Here is a 15,322-nt window from a genome sequence, read left to right as displayed (position 1 = left end):
AATAAAAAAGAAAGAAAATTTCCTTTATCGCATTCATCCCTCTTCCTTCCTTTGAGCGGCAGCTTCGAGAAAGATAGTTGAAGAGAGAAGAGCGGGGAAGGAGACACAACTAGCAGTTTTAGCTTAATAAAAAAAGGCAAAAGTAACTTCTTAGTAAGCTATTAACAGATCAAATAGGGGGGTTAGAAAATAGTCGTGTTTGCATGTTGTTTGCAATAAATAATGACTTCAATAAATGTCAAAGCAGATGGATAGATGCGCCACCTTCGGATACAGCGACCCAATAACTAAAGAGGCCCGTCGAAGCTAATAAATAATAAGCCCCGAGCTAATTAATAATTTCCCAACCGCCGAACAAGATAAAAATGAATTTCGCACGAAGCCCAAAAGAGTGGATGATTATCTTTAAAAATTCATTACGATTTCGGATAATTACGTAGATGATAATTGGGATTTCTCGTAGAATTCCGGATTTTCTATTTTTGCTGGCTTCCAAGTTGAAAAAAGCAGTGATCTGTATAGGAGATTAAGGACTGGAGTTTGAATAAAACATATTTATGTGCCTAGTAGAAGATGGGTACAAGTTTATCAGGTTTGTCTCGCTTGTTTACCGAGAATGGAGCTACGAATTAAGAGAAGAAAGAAGATCTCTGGCTCGAAGAATGCCACACCCTAGAATCCAAGTCTTGAAGATTCTTCTCGCGTTACATCAAATTATCTTAAAGGAGAAGAGAATAAAATTCGAACAATAATTGAATTTTTATCACAGTAGCCAGGCGGAAAAGTGGCACTTCTTCGATAAATAGTTGTTGCAGTTTGCTTTGCGTTAAGGAGTAATTGGCGAGTCGTGTAGGGAGTTGCTGCGCTTCATAACAGCAATCAATCTGTTGTAAACACAATAATTAAAGCGAATGCGAAGCAAAGGGGATCGACCAATCACTGTCAGCGTTACAATGTGTCAAAATGATTCAGGAATCGGTAAAGCATTCACCGAGTATATAAAAAGGGGTTTACCATTCGAATTTCAAGATTTTTAAGGGTAAAATAATTGTAAACATTTGACAAGTTGCGGAAAACATACGTAAATATCGAAAATGTGTTAATGTCTTATGGTATATATTTATGAAAATATGGCAAAGTCATGCAGACGTCATAAATATTAATGCGCTTTTATTTTTAATATTCATGGTGATGTGCAGTTCTATTCGCTGTTTATACAATATATATGTATATTAGAGTCACGTACATGTAAAGATATGTGCAAATCGATTAATAAAACATAATTTTCTTTATTATACACGACGTGTCTCCGAGTTTGACTCGTTTACATAACGCAAACTTCCAAAATTATCGGTCGCCTTTTACATATTTTCATTCGTGTTTCTTCAGGGCGAATCATCCGTGTGCACTCGACATAAGGCGACGATTGCATAGCATTAAGATCGATCCCATACACATATTTATACAAAGTAAGAATTTAAATTGACAACGTGTAACAAATCAGGTTAAATGCGGCAAGAAGTTGAATGTAAAAGGAAACGATGCAAAGATAATTATTGTTTGTTTTTGTCCTCCCGTAGATTGTTTCGAAATCAAATCACCTGATAAAGAGGAAAGATTCTTACAGAAGGAAACTGGTTAAAGGAAAAAATAGCCGAAAGAATCCGTATATAGGTCTAACAGCATGGTCCAATGCTGATAAAAGTGCCGCAGTGTGATGCGATTCGAATCCGAGATTCCTATTGACTTTTGAACAGAAGGGAAGGTAAAAAACGGCAGACAAAGAAGCGTTGTGAGTTACGAATGGTGTGGCAAGACCCTATAAATAAAGCGTGTTTCATTAAAACACAAGAGAATGGTATAAATAAAGGTACCTAATTACTTCTACATTCTCGACGCAATCATCTTTCTTCGCCATTTACTTTTTTCATTTCTTTTTTCTTCCGCTTTCTTTAAGCGCCGTTCCAACTCTATTTTCGTTACAGCTTGGTAAGAAGCGGGAGTGATAGCGTTGAAAAGGAGGAGGGCATAAAAAAATAAGTACAGAAATAGTTCACGTCCGAATATCTTCTCATTAGCGATGTGGTTGCGCCGGCGCGGCGCGCGAAGCCGTCCGCGCCGCGCCGCGCCGACACACCACCGACCAATAGCGGAGCTGGAAAAGGAAGTAACCACGCCATCTACCCAGACGCTAGAAGTGGTATTGTCCGACAATCAGAGGCAGTCAGTCGACTCCATGCACGCGCTGGTGTAGCGGTGCCGCTACTCCATCCTGTGACGTTGAAAACTTCGATAGTGTCACCTTAACTCGACTTCGCTTCCGGCCCGCTCGACACTGTGGTGTGATAACTTTTAACACTAGCTCTAATCGTCTTTCGTTCGTAATCAGTTTGCCATCGACTGATAGAATCGGGGGTGTAGTACTTTAGATGTTTCGGGCCGGCCTAGCCGGTGGACGTCGTGCCTAGAGCTTGGCCTAACAACCCGATGGCACAGAGGGTAAGTGCTAACACCCGACTTTTTTGATCTAGTTCGTGCCCCTATAGGTTTAAGTATAGCTGATTTTGTTGACCCGCAGTACGAAGATACGATGTCCCACTATGGGGCTATGGATGGCCCGGCTTCGATCTACGATCCACACGCCCACAGGTCCATGCAGACCTTGTCTCATGCGCCTCACATGAATCACACGCCTGCCATGCACCAGTATCATGGAAATCACGTTTCTTCGGTCATGTCCAATCACGTTATGGGCTCCGTGCCCGATGTTCATAAGAGAGACAAAGATGCCATTTACGGGTAAGTTAAACCTTTTTTTCCTGTGACCTAAACCAACGCGCCGTAATAGAGTAGACACTCCAATTACACGTCACCCAGTTGCTAAAAAGTTGGCCAGATCGTAGCTAAGTTAGAGCGGAGGGGAAAGAAGATTGAAACAAAGCCTGGGAAAAGGCTCGAACACCACGGACAAGTGTAAAAGTATTCAATTAACGATTACACAATAATTAAATTAAGTATCGGATTTTTTAAGCCCTTTTCGCTTTATAGCAGTATCCGAGCCAAAGAGTTGTTACGATAAATTAAAAAGGGGCAATGAATTTTAAGAGCCTATTATGCAATAAAGCCTATAGTTTAATTATTTATTTACGATAGACATACAAATTTTACGACGTGTACGTTTTTATATTCCACGCACACTTGGTTACTAGTGCTGCTTGTGCTGCTGCTAGTGCTGCCGAACACTGGTGTGTAGAGACCTGGTACAGTACTTCTTTCCATCTACGACTCTCCACTCCTACCGCAGCTTCGTAATGGGGATAAAGGGAAGAAGTAATCTTTATCCGTTTAGTTTAGACGAGCGACTTACAATTGGAAATGGCAGCAGAACTTTAAGTGTTCGTTGCAGAAGCCATTGATTCCACTCCACTTGCCGGACAAGCTGGACGTGCAGTCGGGATATACTGTGACACTTTCTTAATCCCGTCTCTGGTATTGTTGGTAGCAATTAACAAGACATCTAGACTGTGTCACCGGCTCTATAAGACCTCCCTAGGGCCAGGGTATAAACTCGAACAAGGTAGAAAAGGGAAAGTGAAGTGCAGTTGTGGAAGCGCCTCTATTATTGATCCGACTGTGATTATCTATAATTATCTTGCTTATCTCGGTTCCTTTTTTTCGTTCCTTATAAATGAAGAAGTGTTTATAGACTTATTACTTCTTCTTCCTTGCACTTTTATAGCGTTTACAATACACTTTTCAATCGCTGTATAAACTTAAATTTATACATAACTGTGTATAAACTGCTGTTTTTGGAATTTGTGTAATGAACTAGACTTTATTTAGTTCTTAGAATTTTAAAGGTTTATCTAGGGATTAACCAGGCCTAATTGTACTTTTCATTACCTTAGTTTAGAATTGTAACTTAAGAAGACACAAAAACCTTGGGGTTTGCTGGACTTTTCATTAGTACACATGTCTTAATTCCTGAAAGTACTTTATAAACAGGACATAAACAACAGGTAGTCACGTTTCGAGTAGATAATGTTACTTTTAAAAAGAGAATGCTCACAGTGGGGAGGGAGGGAGGAATTTTCAGACATTACTCCATTTCTATTAATTCATTTCGGCACCAAATTCGCAGAGAATTTATTAAGCCAACACTAAAACTAAGTTGAACGAAACGCAGTTAACACTAAGGGAGAAAGAGAATTTAGAACCTTTTCTGGTATATTGAATAAACACTAAAGCAGGAAAGTTTTTCTGTTAGCAGATGTATTGTTGACTCTATTACGAAAGACACAGTATTGTGTTTAATCTGTAAAGAGAAAGTTTTAAGTTTTAATTATATAAAATTCTGTAAATGACAAACCTTTGTTTGTGTTGTGTGTGTAAATTAATACGAGAAATTTACTTTCTTATTTTTTGGTGTTTTAATTTGAAAGTAAAATGTTTCTAAAAGATATTGTTATTATTAATTTCAAATATTGCTTTAAATTATATCACCGACTTAATATTTATATTATTAGATATTTAATACTCTATTTCGCGTGTAATATAATATTAAATTAGCATCAACAACTTCTTTCATACTAGAAAATGGAGTATATTAAATATATAAAAATATCCTGGATAAAAAGTGTGTTTATATGAAATTTAGCTTTGTAAATTAATTATAAAAAATTGTTAATTGTAATTAAACAAGAATTAAATTGTATTTTGTAAGAGATAATTTTGTTTAAAAGGTTATTCTGGTAACTTAAACGACGACATTTGATCGACTTAAAACAAAAATTGTCTTGTTAAGTTACACTAGATGTTGCGTGTTTGTTACTGGAGAATGGTGTGTGTGTGTGTGGTGTGTGTCTGCGCGAGTACAGTACAGTACATTCTACATTAAAATGTGTTTGAGTTAGAATACAAAATAACAAAATCTACGACTTTCTGTTGCACTTAGTTACACACACTTCTATTAATAGGCCTGTAAGAGAAAGTGTGAATGTATTAAACACTAAAAGTGCTTAATTAGACTAGAAAATGGAAAGAAGCTGCACCTTTGTTACATTTAGTAGTTTTTCATTAATAGAGAAGTTAAATTATGCCTGATATAACGTGCATGTGTCTTGTATTCTATAGTAAAATGTGTATAAATTAGCATACAAAATAGTAAGAATCTGCGACTTTCTGTCGCAATTACTTATACTTTTATTAATATAAAAGTTATGCGAGACGTGTCTGATTTGTAGTGTGCATGCGAGTATAATATACACAAAAATTCGTGAGAGTTAGCGTCTAAAATAATAACAAAATACGACTTTTAGTTGCTTTAATTTATACATTTACAGTATTATTATAGAAGTAAGTTATGCAAGATGTAAGATCTGTACTTTATCTAACGAAGAGATTTTTTTTATTTTGCAGCCACCCACTCTTTCCCCTCCTGGCACTGATATTCGAGAAGTGCGAACTTGCAACTTGTACACCTCGAGAACCGGGAATTGCAGGTGGGGACGTGTGTTCATCAGAATCTTTTAACGAGGACATCGCTGTATTTGCTAAACAGGTTAGCGAATTGTAGCATTATTATCTTTTTGTGCTAGCTCTTTGATGGGAGATAAGGCAAACAATGACACTTTCCACTGCACCTGATAGGGCCTAACGAAAATCTTTATGGTTTGTAAATCTATCTGTACGTGTTTTCAACCTCTAAATAACTCTCTGTTATTGTAAAGTTTAAACAAAAAAAAAAAAAATGTATAAGACTTCTTTTTTTCTAGTGAAGGTTGTGTGTTGTAATCGAGACGGCAATCCTCTGTTATGTATATATATATATATACTGTACATTGTTATCATCTGTTGACACTCGACTGTTTCGCGGCCATCTTGCTTAATACCCTCTTTGTTCGAAGGCTAAATAGGGCGTGGTTGTGCCCCCTTTAAAAAAAGGCCTTACTAAATAGGCCTAGCTAGTGATACATTAAATAATAGTAGGCCTTATCCTATATCAAAGTCGTCCTTTGATATCGCTACTATAGATATAAATACCGGCTTTATCATCGGTTTAGAAGCGATAAAATTTTAAAAAATATATATGTAATTTATTTAAGAAAACGGCTTCAACAACGGAAAGAATTTCAGTAACTTAAAGGGTGTTACACGCTTCAGGCTTGTGGAGAGAGGCTGCAAGACTACGATTTTGGGGTCTAAAATGGAGGGATTTTTGAAACATAATTACTATTTGTAATTAATTAGATCGTAGTTAATGAGTGACGAGGGTTTTCTGGGGGTTTTTGAAGCGGTCGGCCTGTCGCTATATAAAAAGGCCTGAATGAAAAAAGCAGACAGTAAAGATCGGCCAATCAATAACTACTATAGTAACAATTCGGGAGTTGATCGTTAATCTAGTATTTATATAAATAAAACTTTGTTACTGTAGTAACAGTTTAATATTACACATTATTACTGTTAGCAGTGTTTTGATTTAATAATTTATTGTTTTGCTAATGGCCAGCGTTATAATGAATACACCAAACGGATTTTCTAGTTGGGTGCTATAGTAGCATATTTTTTATCGAGTGTTTAATATTAATGAGTAACCGTTAACTGTGCGTATTTATGGAAAGATTAAAAATGGAAATTAATACAGTAGTAAATGATAAATAGGGTGATTTGAAATTACTATAGGAATATTTTTAGTAGTGTATTTAGTGGAATTTTTCGACTAATCTAATTGGAGTTTATAAGCGTGCAGAACGAATGCTACTCGGTTAACAAGCGAGTTTACTTTAATCAAATCTCTTAGTTAAAGTGGCAGTTAGAAGAAGGAACGGGGGTCACGCATGGCAAGAAAGACACCCTAGGGTCAATACTCGTCACCTTTAGTAAAAGAGCAGAGTTCGAGCTCGGAGTAAAACTAGGATTTAGAACAGACGTACGGGTTGCAAATCCCAGAAAACAGGATGTGGAACTGGATGGGAGGGTGGAAAACAAGATGGCAAAAGTCGAAAGGCATTCGAGAATCATCGTAGTAAATTAAGCATTAAGGAGTCGAAATAGGAGCCAGAGCAGAGTAGATATATATAGGGAGAATATCCAGTAAAGCAATTTGGCCAAAGGAGCTAGAGTAAATCCTTTAGTAGGTAGGAGAAACGTGGCGCGTTGTGTCAGGAGAAGCAAAGGAGTGAACGTAACCTGTCGACTGTGTCGCTGGCTATTTTACCGAGAATATTAAACGATGTACAGGAGATGCTGCGTGTTATAAATACAAGCTGTCAGGTTTACGCCGAAAGGCAGTCCGTAGTCAGCTCGCAGTTAAATATTTGATGAGTGCAAGATTGCATCTGAAATCCCTGGCGTTCTTCCCTTCTAATAGAGTCGATGATTTATCACCTTTCGTAAATGCAAATATCCAAAGCGATGATGTATTTTAAATGTGCGTAGGGTTTTACCATTCCTTCTTCACAATCGATGGATACGCCATCATCTTTACTTTTTTATATTTTTCTCCTTTGCCATTCATACTTTTCTTCTGTTTATTGTGTGTTTTTAGACAGATGCTTTCGTCTCTTCCTCTTTTATGGAGATTTATTTGTCCAACTTGCTCCTCGTCTCTCCATTTTTCATCCGGATTATAATTGGGTTCATCGGATTTTTCTTACTTACTCGCTCGCCACCTTTCCTACCACACCGCCTTACTGTTTTGGGCCTTCTTACGCCACCTAGGCCCTATTTAATACGAGAGAGCGAAGAGTCCTCTTCGTCTTTTCCTTTCTTACGACGTACCTAGCTTTTAAAAAAATGTCTTGGGCCTCTTTAAAATCTCTTAGGCCCTATCTAATCTGGGTGAATGAAATAGTATAACCGTCTTTCCAACGTTCTAGACCTGGAATGGAAGAGTGTCTACCTTTTACAGCCCCGCATAATGTAAAAGAATGGAAAAATGTCTCGAGTTTTCATATTATCTTTAGGCCCCGACTAAGGGCAGTCTCGGGCCTCTCCACTTTCTAGGCTCTATCTAATGTAAAACAGTGGAAAGGGACCTTTTTGAAATTCAACATTGGCGTCGAAATATCCCGGTTTTTAAAACATTTTTATCTTTTTTTCTGCCTTTTCTTTGTCATTCGTTCTAAATATGGTAAAACGTTGAAGGTCGTCCGGTTCAAGTTTGGTCAAAGTTGTGACCTGAACCCAAAGCAGCTTTAAGAAACTTTTGGCACCGATACGCGTGTATTTTTTCCTCGTCTACGTTTTGATCTCTTAAACGTCACTTAAAATCTAGTTTAATTGCATTTTGCTTCACTTATAACAGAGTTTATTCGAATTACTCTAGTGGAACCATTGAAGTAAACGTAGTCTAAGTAATTCTGAGTAACCAAACTGCTACGTTTAATATATAGAACTAACTTATACTGGAGGAATTTTAAACTGATTGACTTGGCCAACGTAGAAGCAGTTTAATTGAGAAAATCGGTTATTGCTTAAATTATGCTAATAAATTGACTGTAAATGGCTTAAAAATCAAAAATTTGACAGATGTCGATATTATCTTAAGCGTACTTCTATTATCTCTGCCTATCAATCTTCTGTAATTATCGTCAGCATTATCTATTTTCTCTAATTGAGCCCGAGTTATCCTAAAACAAGTGGAATTCCACTTTGGAATACTTTTTAAGAATTTTTATAAATTTAAAGCATTAAATAGCTTAATTGGTTAATTATAAAATGATATTTCCGTAAATGAAGCTGGTGTTTTTATTTACACCACGCTTAAAACTCGACTCAAAGTCTGATCTGGAGGAGTGGAGAAGGGAAACTTTGAACTGTTCGTCGCCATTTTCCGATAGAAAATATGGAAGGAAAAGGTTGAAAATTTTGAATTTATTTCAATTTAAATATGCTAAATTTAATTGCTTATATGACTTAGAGGTTAAACAAATTTACTCAGAGAGAGAGACTGGGAAAATGTAAGATTGCAGCTGTTGCTCTGTTTACTTTTACAAATCTATTTGTTTATATATACTTTTTGAAAATAATTTCGAACTAAAATAAATTGTATGAGATACGAGCGTACACAAGGCCCTTTCGAATTTTATTTTCTTAAGATTTCTTTCGCTTTTTGTGTATTTTAATGATTTTTACGGCCCTTAAAAGATATCTCGGACAAATTTTATGTATAATTATAAAGAATATTTTGAACAACTAGAAGGCTCTTTAAAGTATCTGGCCGAAAAACTTTTAAAGAACTGAAGTAACCGAAAGACCCTTTAAGCTACTGTACGTTCATTTTTCCTATATTCTTCAATTTGAAGCGATTAAGTGGCTAAAGGTTGATTTTAAAAGGCCTTGTGTATTTTTCGGCCATTTTTATGTCTCGGGAGCCTCTAGACCCAATCAAAATTATATTTTATCCGGAAACTTATCATTTTTAACAAGTGAGTTAAAACTTTTTAAAGCTGAATTTTTATAGATCATATAACAGAATAATTATAAAATTTCTAATTATTTATAAAAATAAATAAATCTCACCTTTGAACCATTTAGGTTCGTAAACTTTCACTTTTTAATTTTATATTTAACAAATATTTACATTAATTGCGTACCAAATTTGAACGTTTCAGAAGGTCTAATTTAATTCTATTATCTTATAAAACCCACTTAATATTTATAAATAGTTTAATTTCTTACAATTCATTACTTAACACAATTGCACAGTACTTAACACTAGATCCTTGCTTCCTCCAGGTTAATTTCCACCTGAAAAAATAAGTTTTTAATGTTTTAGAACTAGACCATTGCCTTCTTTAGGAATTTCGACTTTGACTGGTACAAAAAATGATTAAAAAATACAAAATTTAAACTCTTGTAAGTATAGAAAGACATTTAAATTTAGAGAATGTAACTAATTGATATTTTTAAAAAGCAAATTTTAATTGACAGAAGGCGTAGAATGCCACGAACACCTAACAGTGAAGATATTATTCATTTTTCCACGGTGGAAATTAAATTAAAAAAATGAAAAAACACCATCTGGATGATGATAATTAATTTTATTATCTAGATAAGTATTTTTAGATAAGATCTAATCTTTTTATAGATAATTAGCAGGTATTAATAAAGTTATCTACAGTCCAACTACTGGATTAATCCCTTTGTTTCTTCAAGAATATTCCTAATTAAAAAGTCTTTTTTTTCCCTTCGTCTCTCGACTCCTCTCTACCCTTTTATAGATTAGAAAAATCTTATTTCTTGCTATCAAAGCCATTAATGAAGTCGCGTAAGCCCTTATCGGAATAAATTATACATTAGAAAAAAGAATTTCGAGTCTATTCTTTGCCTTATGCTCACTATCTGGTGCAGATGGAAATGAATTTAGTTAAGGGAGGGGAAGAAAATAGTGTTTAAGATCGTTGTTTAAAGCCGTAAAGTATGATTTAAACATGTTTTTTATGGATAAATTATAATCCTGGTGATGCTAAGCCATTATAAATCGAGGTTTACTCGTCCAATTCTAATTATATTTTGTATTAGAAAGGCTTCAAAATCTAAGTTGTTGCTACGAATTTAAGACCCGCCAAGGTGTTGTGGACGTTAAAAACAAGAAAATTTTATTATTTTGATGTAATTTAACTTTATAATTAAAGATTTAAGTAGGAGGATGTTGAGAAATAAAATTATTTAATGCCTGTTTGAAATTTGGGGGTTAAAGAATTGCAGCAAAGGATGTGGCGAGTAAATAGTTTGATCTATCAATGAAACCTCATGTATAGGAGAGAAATTATTTAAATTTTAAGAATAAAAGCTACAATTTCGCGTGTAAATCAAGTTTTCAGCTTGTGAATCTCTCGATTGGAGTTTTCGGAGGTAAAGAATTACAGTAAAATATGGGTGTAATTGGATGTGGCGGTAAATATTTTGATTTACATCAGTAAAATAAACTTTATTCTTTAAAATTTAACTTATATTTTTGCCTTAAAATTAAGCGAATCTCTAGAAGAAAGATATTAAGTTAGCTTTAAGGTATCAAATAATATCAATGATTCACGTTTACCGGTGTTAAGTTATGACAATTTTGGTCAATATCTTTGAACTTTTGTGTTTATACGCAGCTAAATTAAGATACGAAGAAGGTATGTAGAGTCACGTCTTTCGACATGCAGATAGCTTCTTAAATGTAAAGTAATGCAGCAAAAAGATTTATATACGTAAAATTCCAATAAAGACAAGGAATTATCACCAAGTTCAAGTAAAATGTAGCTGCAGTTGTATAAGGAGGGCTTAAATCTGCAACATACTTGCCAGTTTAGTAATTGAGAATGTAGGCGATTGAATGCTAAAAAGTAAACAATATTTCGTGTTTAAGTCAAGTTTCGGGTGTGAGAAATTCCTGTCAAGTGAGTTATTGGGACATTTAAGCCGTGCTTTGACAAGATTTATCGAAGTAAATCTTTCAATTTATTCTATTTAAGTATAGGCCTAATTAGGGATGCTAGTAGCCTTCGGTGTTAAAAAAATCCAAACAATATTTCGTGTTTAAGAGCGAGTTTCGGGTGTGACAAGCTCTCGAAACGAGGGAGAGTTATTGAAGAGATTTAAGCTATAAGTAGCCTAACCAAAAACTATATGCTGCAAGTTGAATAAATTGTTAAGTCCTTCGATTTATTCTGGCGAAGCTGAACCACCACATTATATAAGAGAAATGACGAGAAAAGAAAAAATTCCAAACCAAAATAAGTTATTTTTGATATTTAAGCCTGTTGTATACAGGATTTTATGAATAAAACACCATCTAATTTGATGAAAATACAACGAGAAAACAATGAAAATTGAAATTATAAGCTTTTTTTATCCGAATCTATGATTGGATAAGTGTATAATATCAAATTTTATAAAGAAAATTAAGTAACATTCGAGTTACAAGTGGTGAAAATTCGGTTATGAAACACTAAAATGAACGGTATAAGTGTGTAAAAAACACGCAGGTGAGGTGGGATGTGAATGTACCGTAGACACAATTCGGTCTGTATCTAAAAAAACAAAAATAAATAAAAAGAATGTGTTTTCGGGCGGGTGTAGTTTGAAACAGAATACACAAAAGAGTAGCCTAGAGAGATCCCTTAGCGATCTCGGGCTGAAACTCTCTCTTCAACTTTCAGATCATGACCGAAAACCTACCCTACACTTGTGACGAAGAATTAGACACTCTAGTAAGTATCTTCTTCTTGTACTCTGTCTTAGTGTCGTTTGGTCTTACTTTTGCTTTTTTATTTGTTACCGTTGCAGATTAGACAGGAAAAACCATATTACGTACCAAATCCCGAGTTAGACAGCCTTGTAAGTATTTCCTAGCTTTTTTGTTTCCCCTTCTCTTCTCTTTCTCTCTCTCCACTCCTCTCTCTCTGTCTCTCTCACTCCTACTCTCTCTCTGTCTCTCTCTCTCTTTTCTGTTATTATATATGGAGGGCTAACTGGTGTTCTATTCTGCTATCCATGTAATGGTTTACTGTTGGGCGAGCATGCTTATTGATCGCGGTGCGACTTCTACAGCGTCAGGTGCTACTGACATGGATATAATAGATACATGTGTAGGTGACAGGACCCACTCAACGAGAAATATATAGAGAATATTGGACCAGTTCGAGGTGTTTGTCTGAATTGGCTCGAATGAAGAAATTTTTTATATATTTTTTTCCATTTCCCCAGACGTTGGAAAAGCTAGAAAAGCGGCTCGATAGCGTAGGGGTGGCGGCTCGGCTTGTCTATACCCCGAGCTCTGACAAAACATACAGTATTACGCCATCCCCGCCAACGTTTCGGATCGAAAACGTTGAAAAAAGGCCGTTTCTGGCGTGCAAGAAGCTGGGTAACGGGTTTAACATATGTGGTATTATAGTTAGAGCCGTAGGAGCTACGGAACGAGGGACGTGTAAATTTAGTCTTTTGGGGGAAGGGAAGTAAAGACGGGAGAGATAAAAACGACACTAGAACAATTTCCCATCGGGCAAAACAAGCTAACTGCACTTGTGCAGTTATAAAACAAATCAACAGCCAATTTCAGTGAGAAAATCCTCGGCGATTACCGAACTTCTCCCTCATTATAGCGTTATCGGATACTTACACATTCCCAACACAAAAATGCAATTGCAATAACAAAGCAACATTTCTCATCACGTAACGAGCGAACAGGAAAGAGAGAAGAAAGAAAAAATGCTAGCTCATATTCATTTCTCCTTGTTAACAATAACAATTTTACATCCGGAGAAGCAGTTGTTGTAAATAATGCATTCTGTATATACAAGGAGGGAAAAGAGACGCCCATTAGCTGCGCTTACTCCATGGTAGGAAAGCAGCAGCTACCATGAATCATTGCAGAAGATAAGAAGGTGAAAATTGAGTAGAGTAACACCCGACAGGCATCTGGTGTGGATAGCATCCCGTCAACCCCGGGGAAGCTCATTCTAATAAAGTAGTTCTCTTCTTCAATGCATGCTTATGCCTCTATAATATTAAATATATCGCTCTTTGGTAGTATAGTAGCATGAATTTCTAGTTCTATTTTCTCTGAGGCTCTCCCAGCGATGTAAGTGAAAATATTATATATTTTTTCCTAGTCAAAACCAAATTGTTTTTTAATGTTTTATGTGTAGTATACTGTGTCTTTTTGGGTGTGGTGGCTTGTGTTTTTTATTTTTCAACTTTCCAGGAGTTAAGGTTACTCCAGACGCATCAGAAGTATCAAATATTATATTTTCTTACCGGATACAGTTAGAGTTTAACTGGAAAATGCTAATCTTTCAGTGTTTAAAGATCAATTTTTAATATTCTAAACACGAGTTTAAAGACCCGAGGCGTGTTTCTAGATGCCACAAGTCAGAAATCGTCTCCTACAATCTGTAATGCAATTCTGTTTGTTTTAAAAACATTTTCTCTTTAATTTAATCAAATATAAAAGCAATAAATTTACGTATAAAGCCACCACGTCTTAAAACAAGAGTATGCTACTTGGTAGAAGTTAACTTTACATAGTTTTTACTGGCAAATAATGACTTAAAATTAACTTTTACCAAAAAATTTCAAATTCTATTTATATATTAATATTTATTACTACAGAAGCATAGCTTATGACAGTACGTAATACGCGACTTGTACGTGATTAAGCAATAGAGAAATTTGAACTCTTTGTTTATAATTTAAAATTAGCATCGACCGGACACTATTAGAGCTATGCTTCCTCCATTTTATTGTTGTTAATGCATTTTATGAATTATACAAAAGTATGTAATGTTAATAATAATAAAATCAAATGATTCCAATGATTATTTCTGGGAATTTAGTTGTAACCAGTGAAGTACTTTCACCAGTTTTGTTTATTCAAAATTAAGCATATGATACTTTCTTATCGATTCAAGACGATTTCTCAATTCGATTTAATCTAAACAAAATGGCAACAGCATATAATCCAATCTTATTAATTTCCTAAGACAAATATTTATATAAAAATGATTTCTTTTTATTTTTTTAAGCAAAAATCTGTAGAAAGGGTCTTTAAACGATCCTTCTTGTGTGGGTTTAAATAGAAGAATTTAATTAAAATCTATGAAACGTGGTGTTATAAGGTCTTTTTTTTTATGAATTTAATTTAAACCCACGAAAAGGACTTAAAGGATTTTCCTATGGATTTAAATGATTTTTTTAATGGAATCGATACTCTTGAATCATTTAAATCCATTAAACAATGAAATAAAAGGGCCAGAAAATAATTAAAAGCATTATAAAGTATAAATGGACTCAATATTTATTTTAATATAAGATTGGATGTCACCAAGACAAGATTCGGTCAAGAATTTTTAATTGTATTTTTCTACATATATTTTCTGCATTTATGTTTCTGATTTCTGAATAAAGGTAGGAAAAAGGCCCCCGTAACCTACCAGGCCCCCTCTCGATGTTTAGACTGCATCCAAAGACCTCAGGCTCTTAAAATGTAGTTAATTGAGGTCAAACAAGTTGGGTAAGTAACAGAAGGCCCTGGGAGATGACGATAAAAAAAGAAAAGCACTAGAGGTATCATCGAACGTAGGAAGTTTCGCTGAGTTGATATTTAGGAGTTTGTAAGGCATCTCCTGCAGATAAGAGAAGAAAAGCATAGCAGGGACTTCGTCTATTCCGATAATTGGCATCAGAGAATCCCTTAAAAGTTCGCTATAATAATCAGATTCAAATTGATAATATTATAAATTTCAAACTCTTAAATTTTATGAGTTTTACTCATTTGCGCCACCACTGCTCTTTTCTTCTCTACGATGGGTCATAGTCATTCTAATCCTCC

The 15,322-nt window shown here is 35.1% G+C and overlaps 1 protein-coding gene across 8 annotated transcripts in view; it reads left to right on the top strand.

Annotated features, from left to right (window-relative positions):
- Window positions 1-2,180: 2,180 nt before the first annotated feature.
- The window catches only part of LOC111626133 (homeobox protein Meis1-like), an 80,416-nt gene continuing 67,274 nt past the window's right edge, over window positions 2,181-15,322 (top strand). For 3 of the 8 annotated variants that reach the window (XM_023369442.1, XM_023369470.1, XM_023369435.1), the window contains exons 1-5: window positions 2,181-2,499; window positions 2,579-2,799; window positions 5,419-5,560; window positions 12,150-12,200; window positions 12,277-12,327. In XM_023369442.1, the coding sequence (XP_023225210.1) occupies window positions 2,488-2,499; window positions 2,579-2,799; window positions 5,419-5,560; window positions 12,150-12,200; window positions 12,277-12,327 (477 nt within the window). In that variant the 5' untranslated portion in view covers window positions 2,181-2,487. The remainder of the gene's footprint in view (window positions 2,500-2,578; window positions 2,800-5,418; window positions 5,561-12,149; window positions 12,201-12,276; window positions 12,328-15,322) is intronic. The other 5 variants (XM_023369464.1, XM_023369487.1, XM_023369450.1 and 2 more) reach the window with 3 other exon arrangements.

The sequence above is a fragment of the Centruroides sculpturatus genome, unplaced genomic scaffold, assembly GCF_000671375.1.
Source record: "Centruroides sculpturatus isolate CEXI.00-Female unplaced genomic scaffold, Cexi_2.0 scaffold22, whole genome shotgun sequence".
In the NCBI taxonomy this organism is placed as follows: domain Eukaryota; kingdom Metazoa; phylum Arthropoda; class Arachnida; order Scorpiones; family Buthidae; genus Centruroides; species Centruroides sculpturatus.
This window is presented reverse-complemented; position numbering and strand designations above follow the sequence as displayed.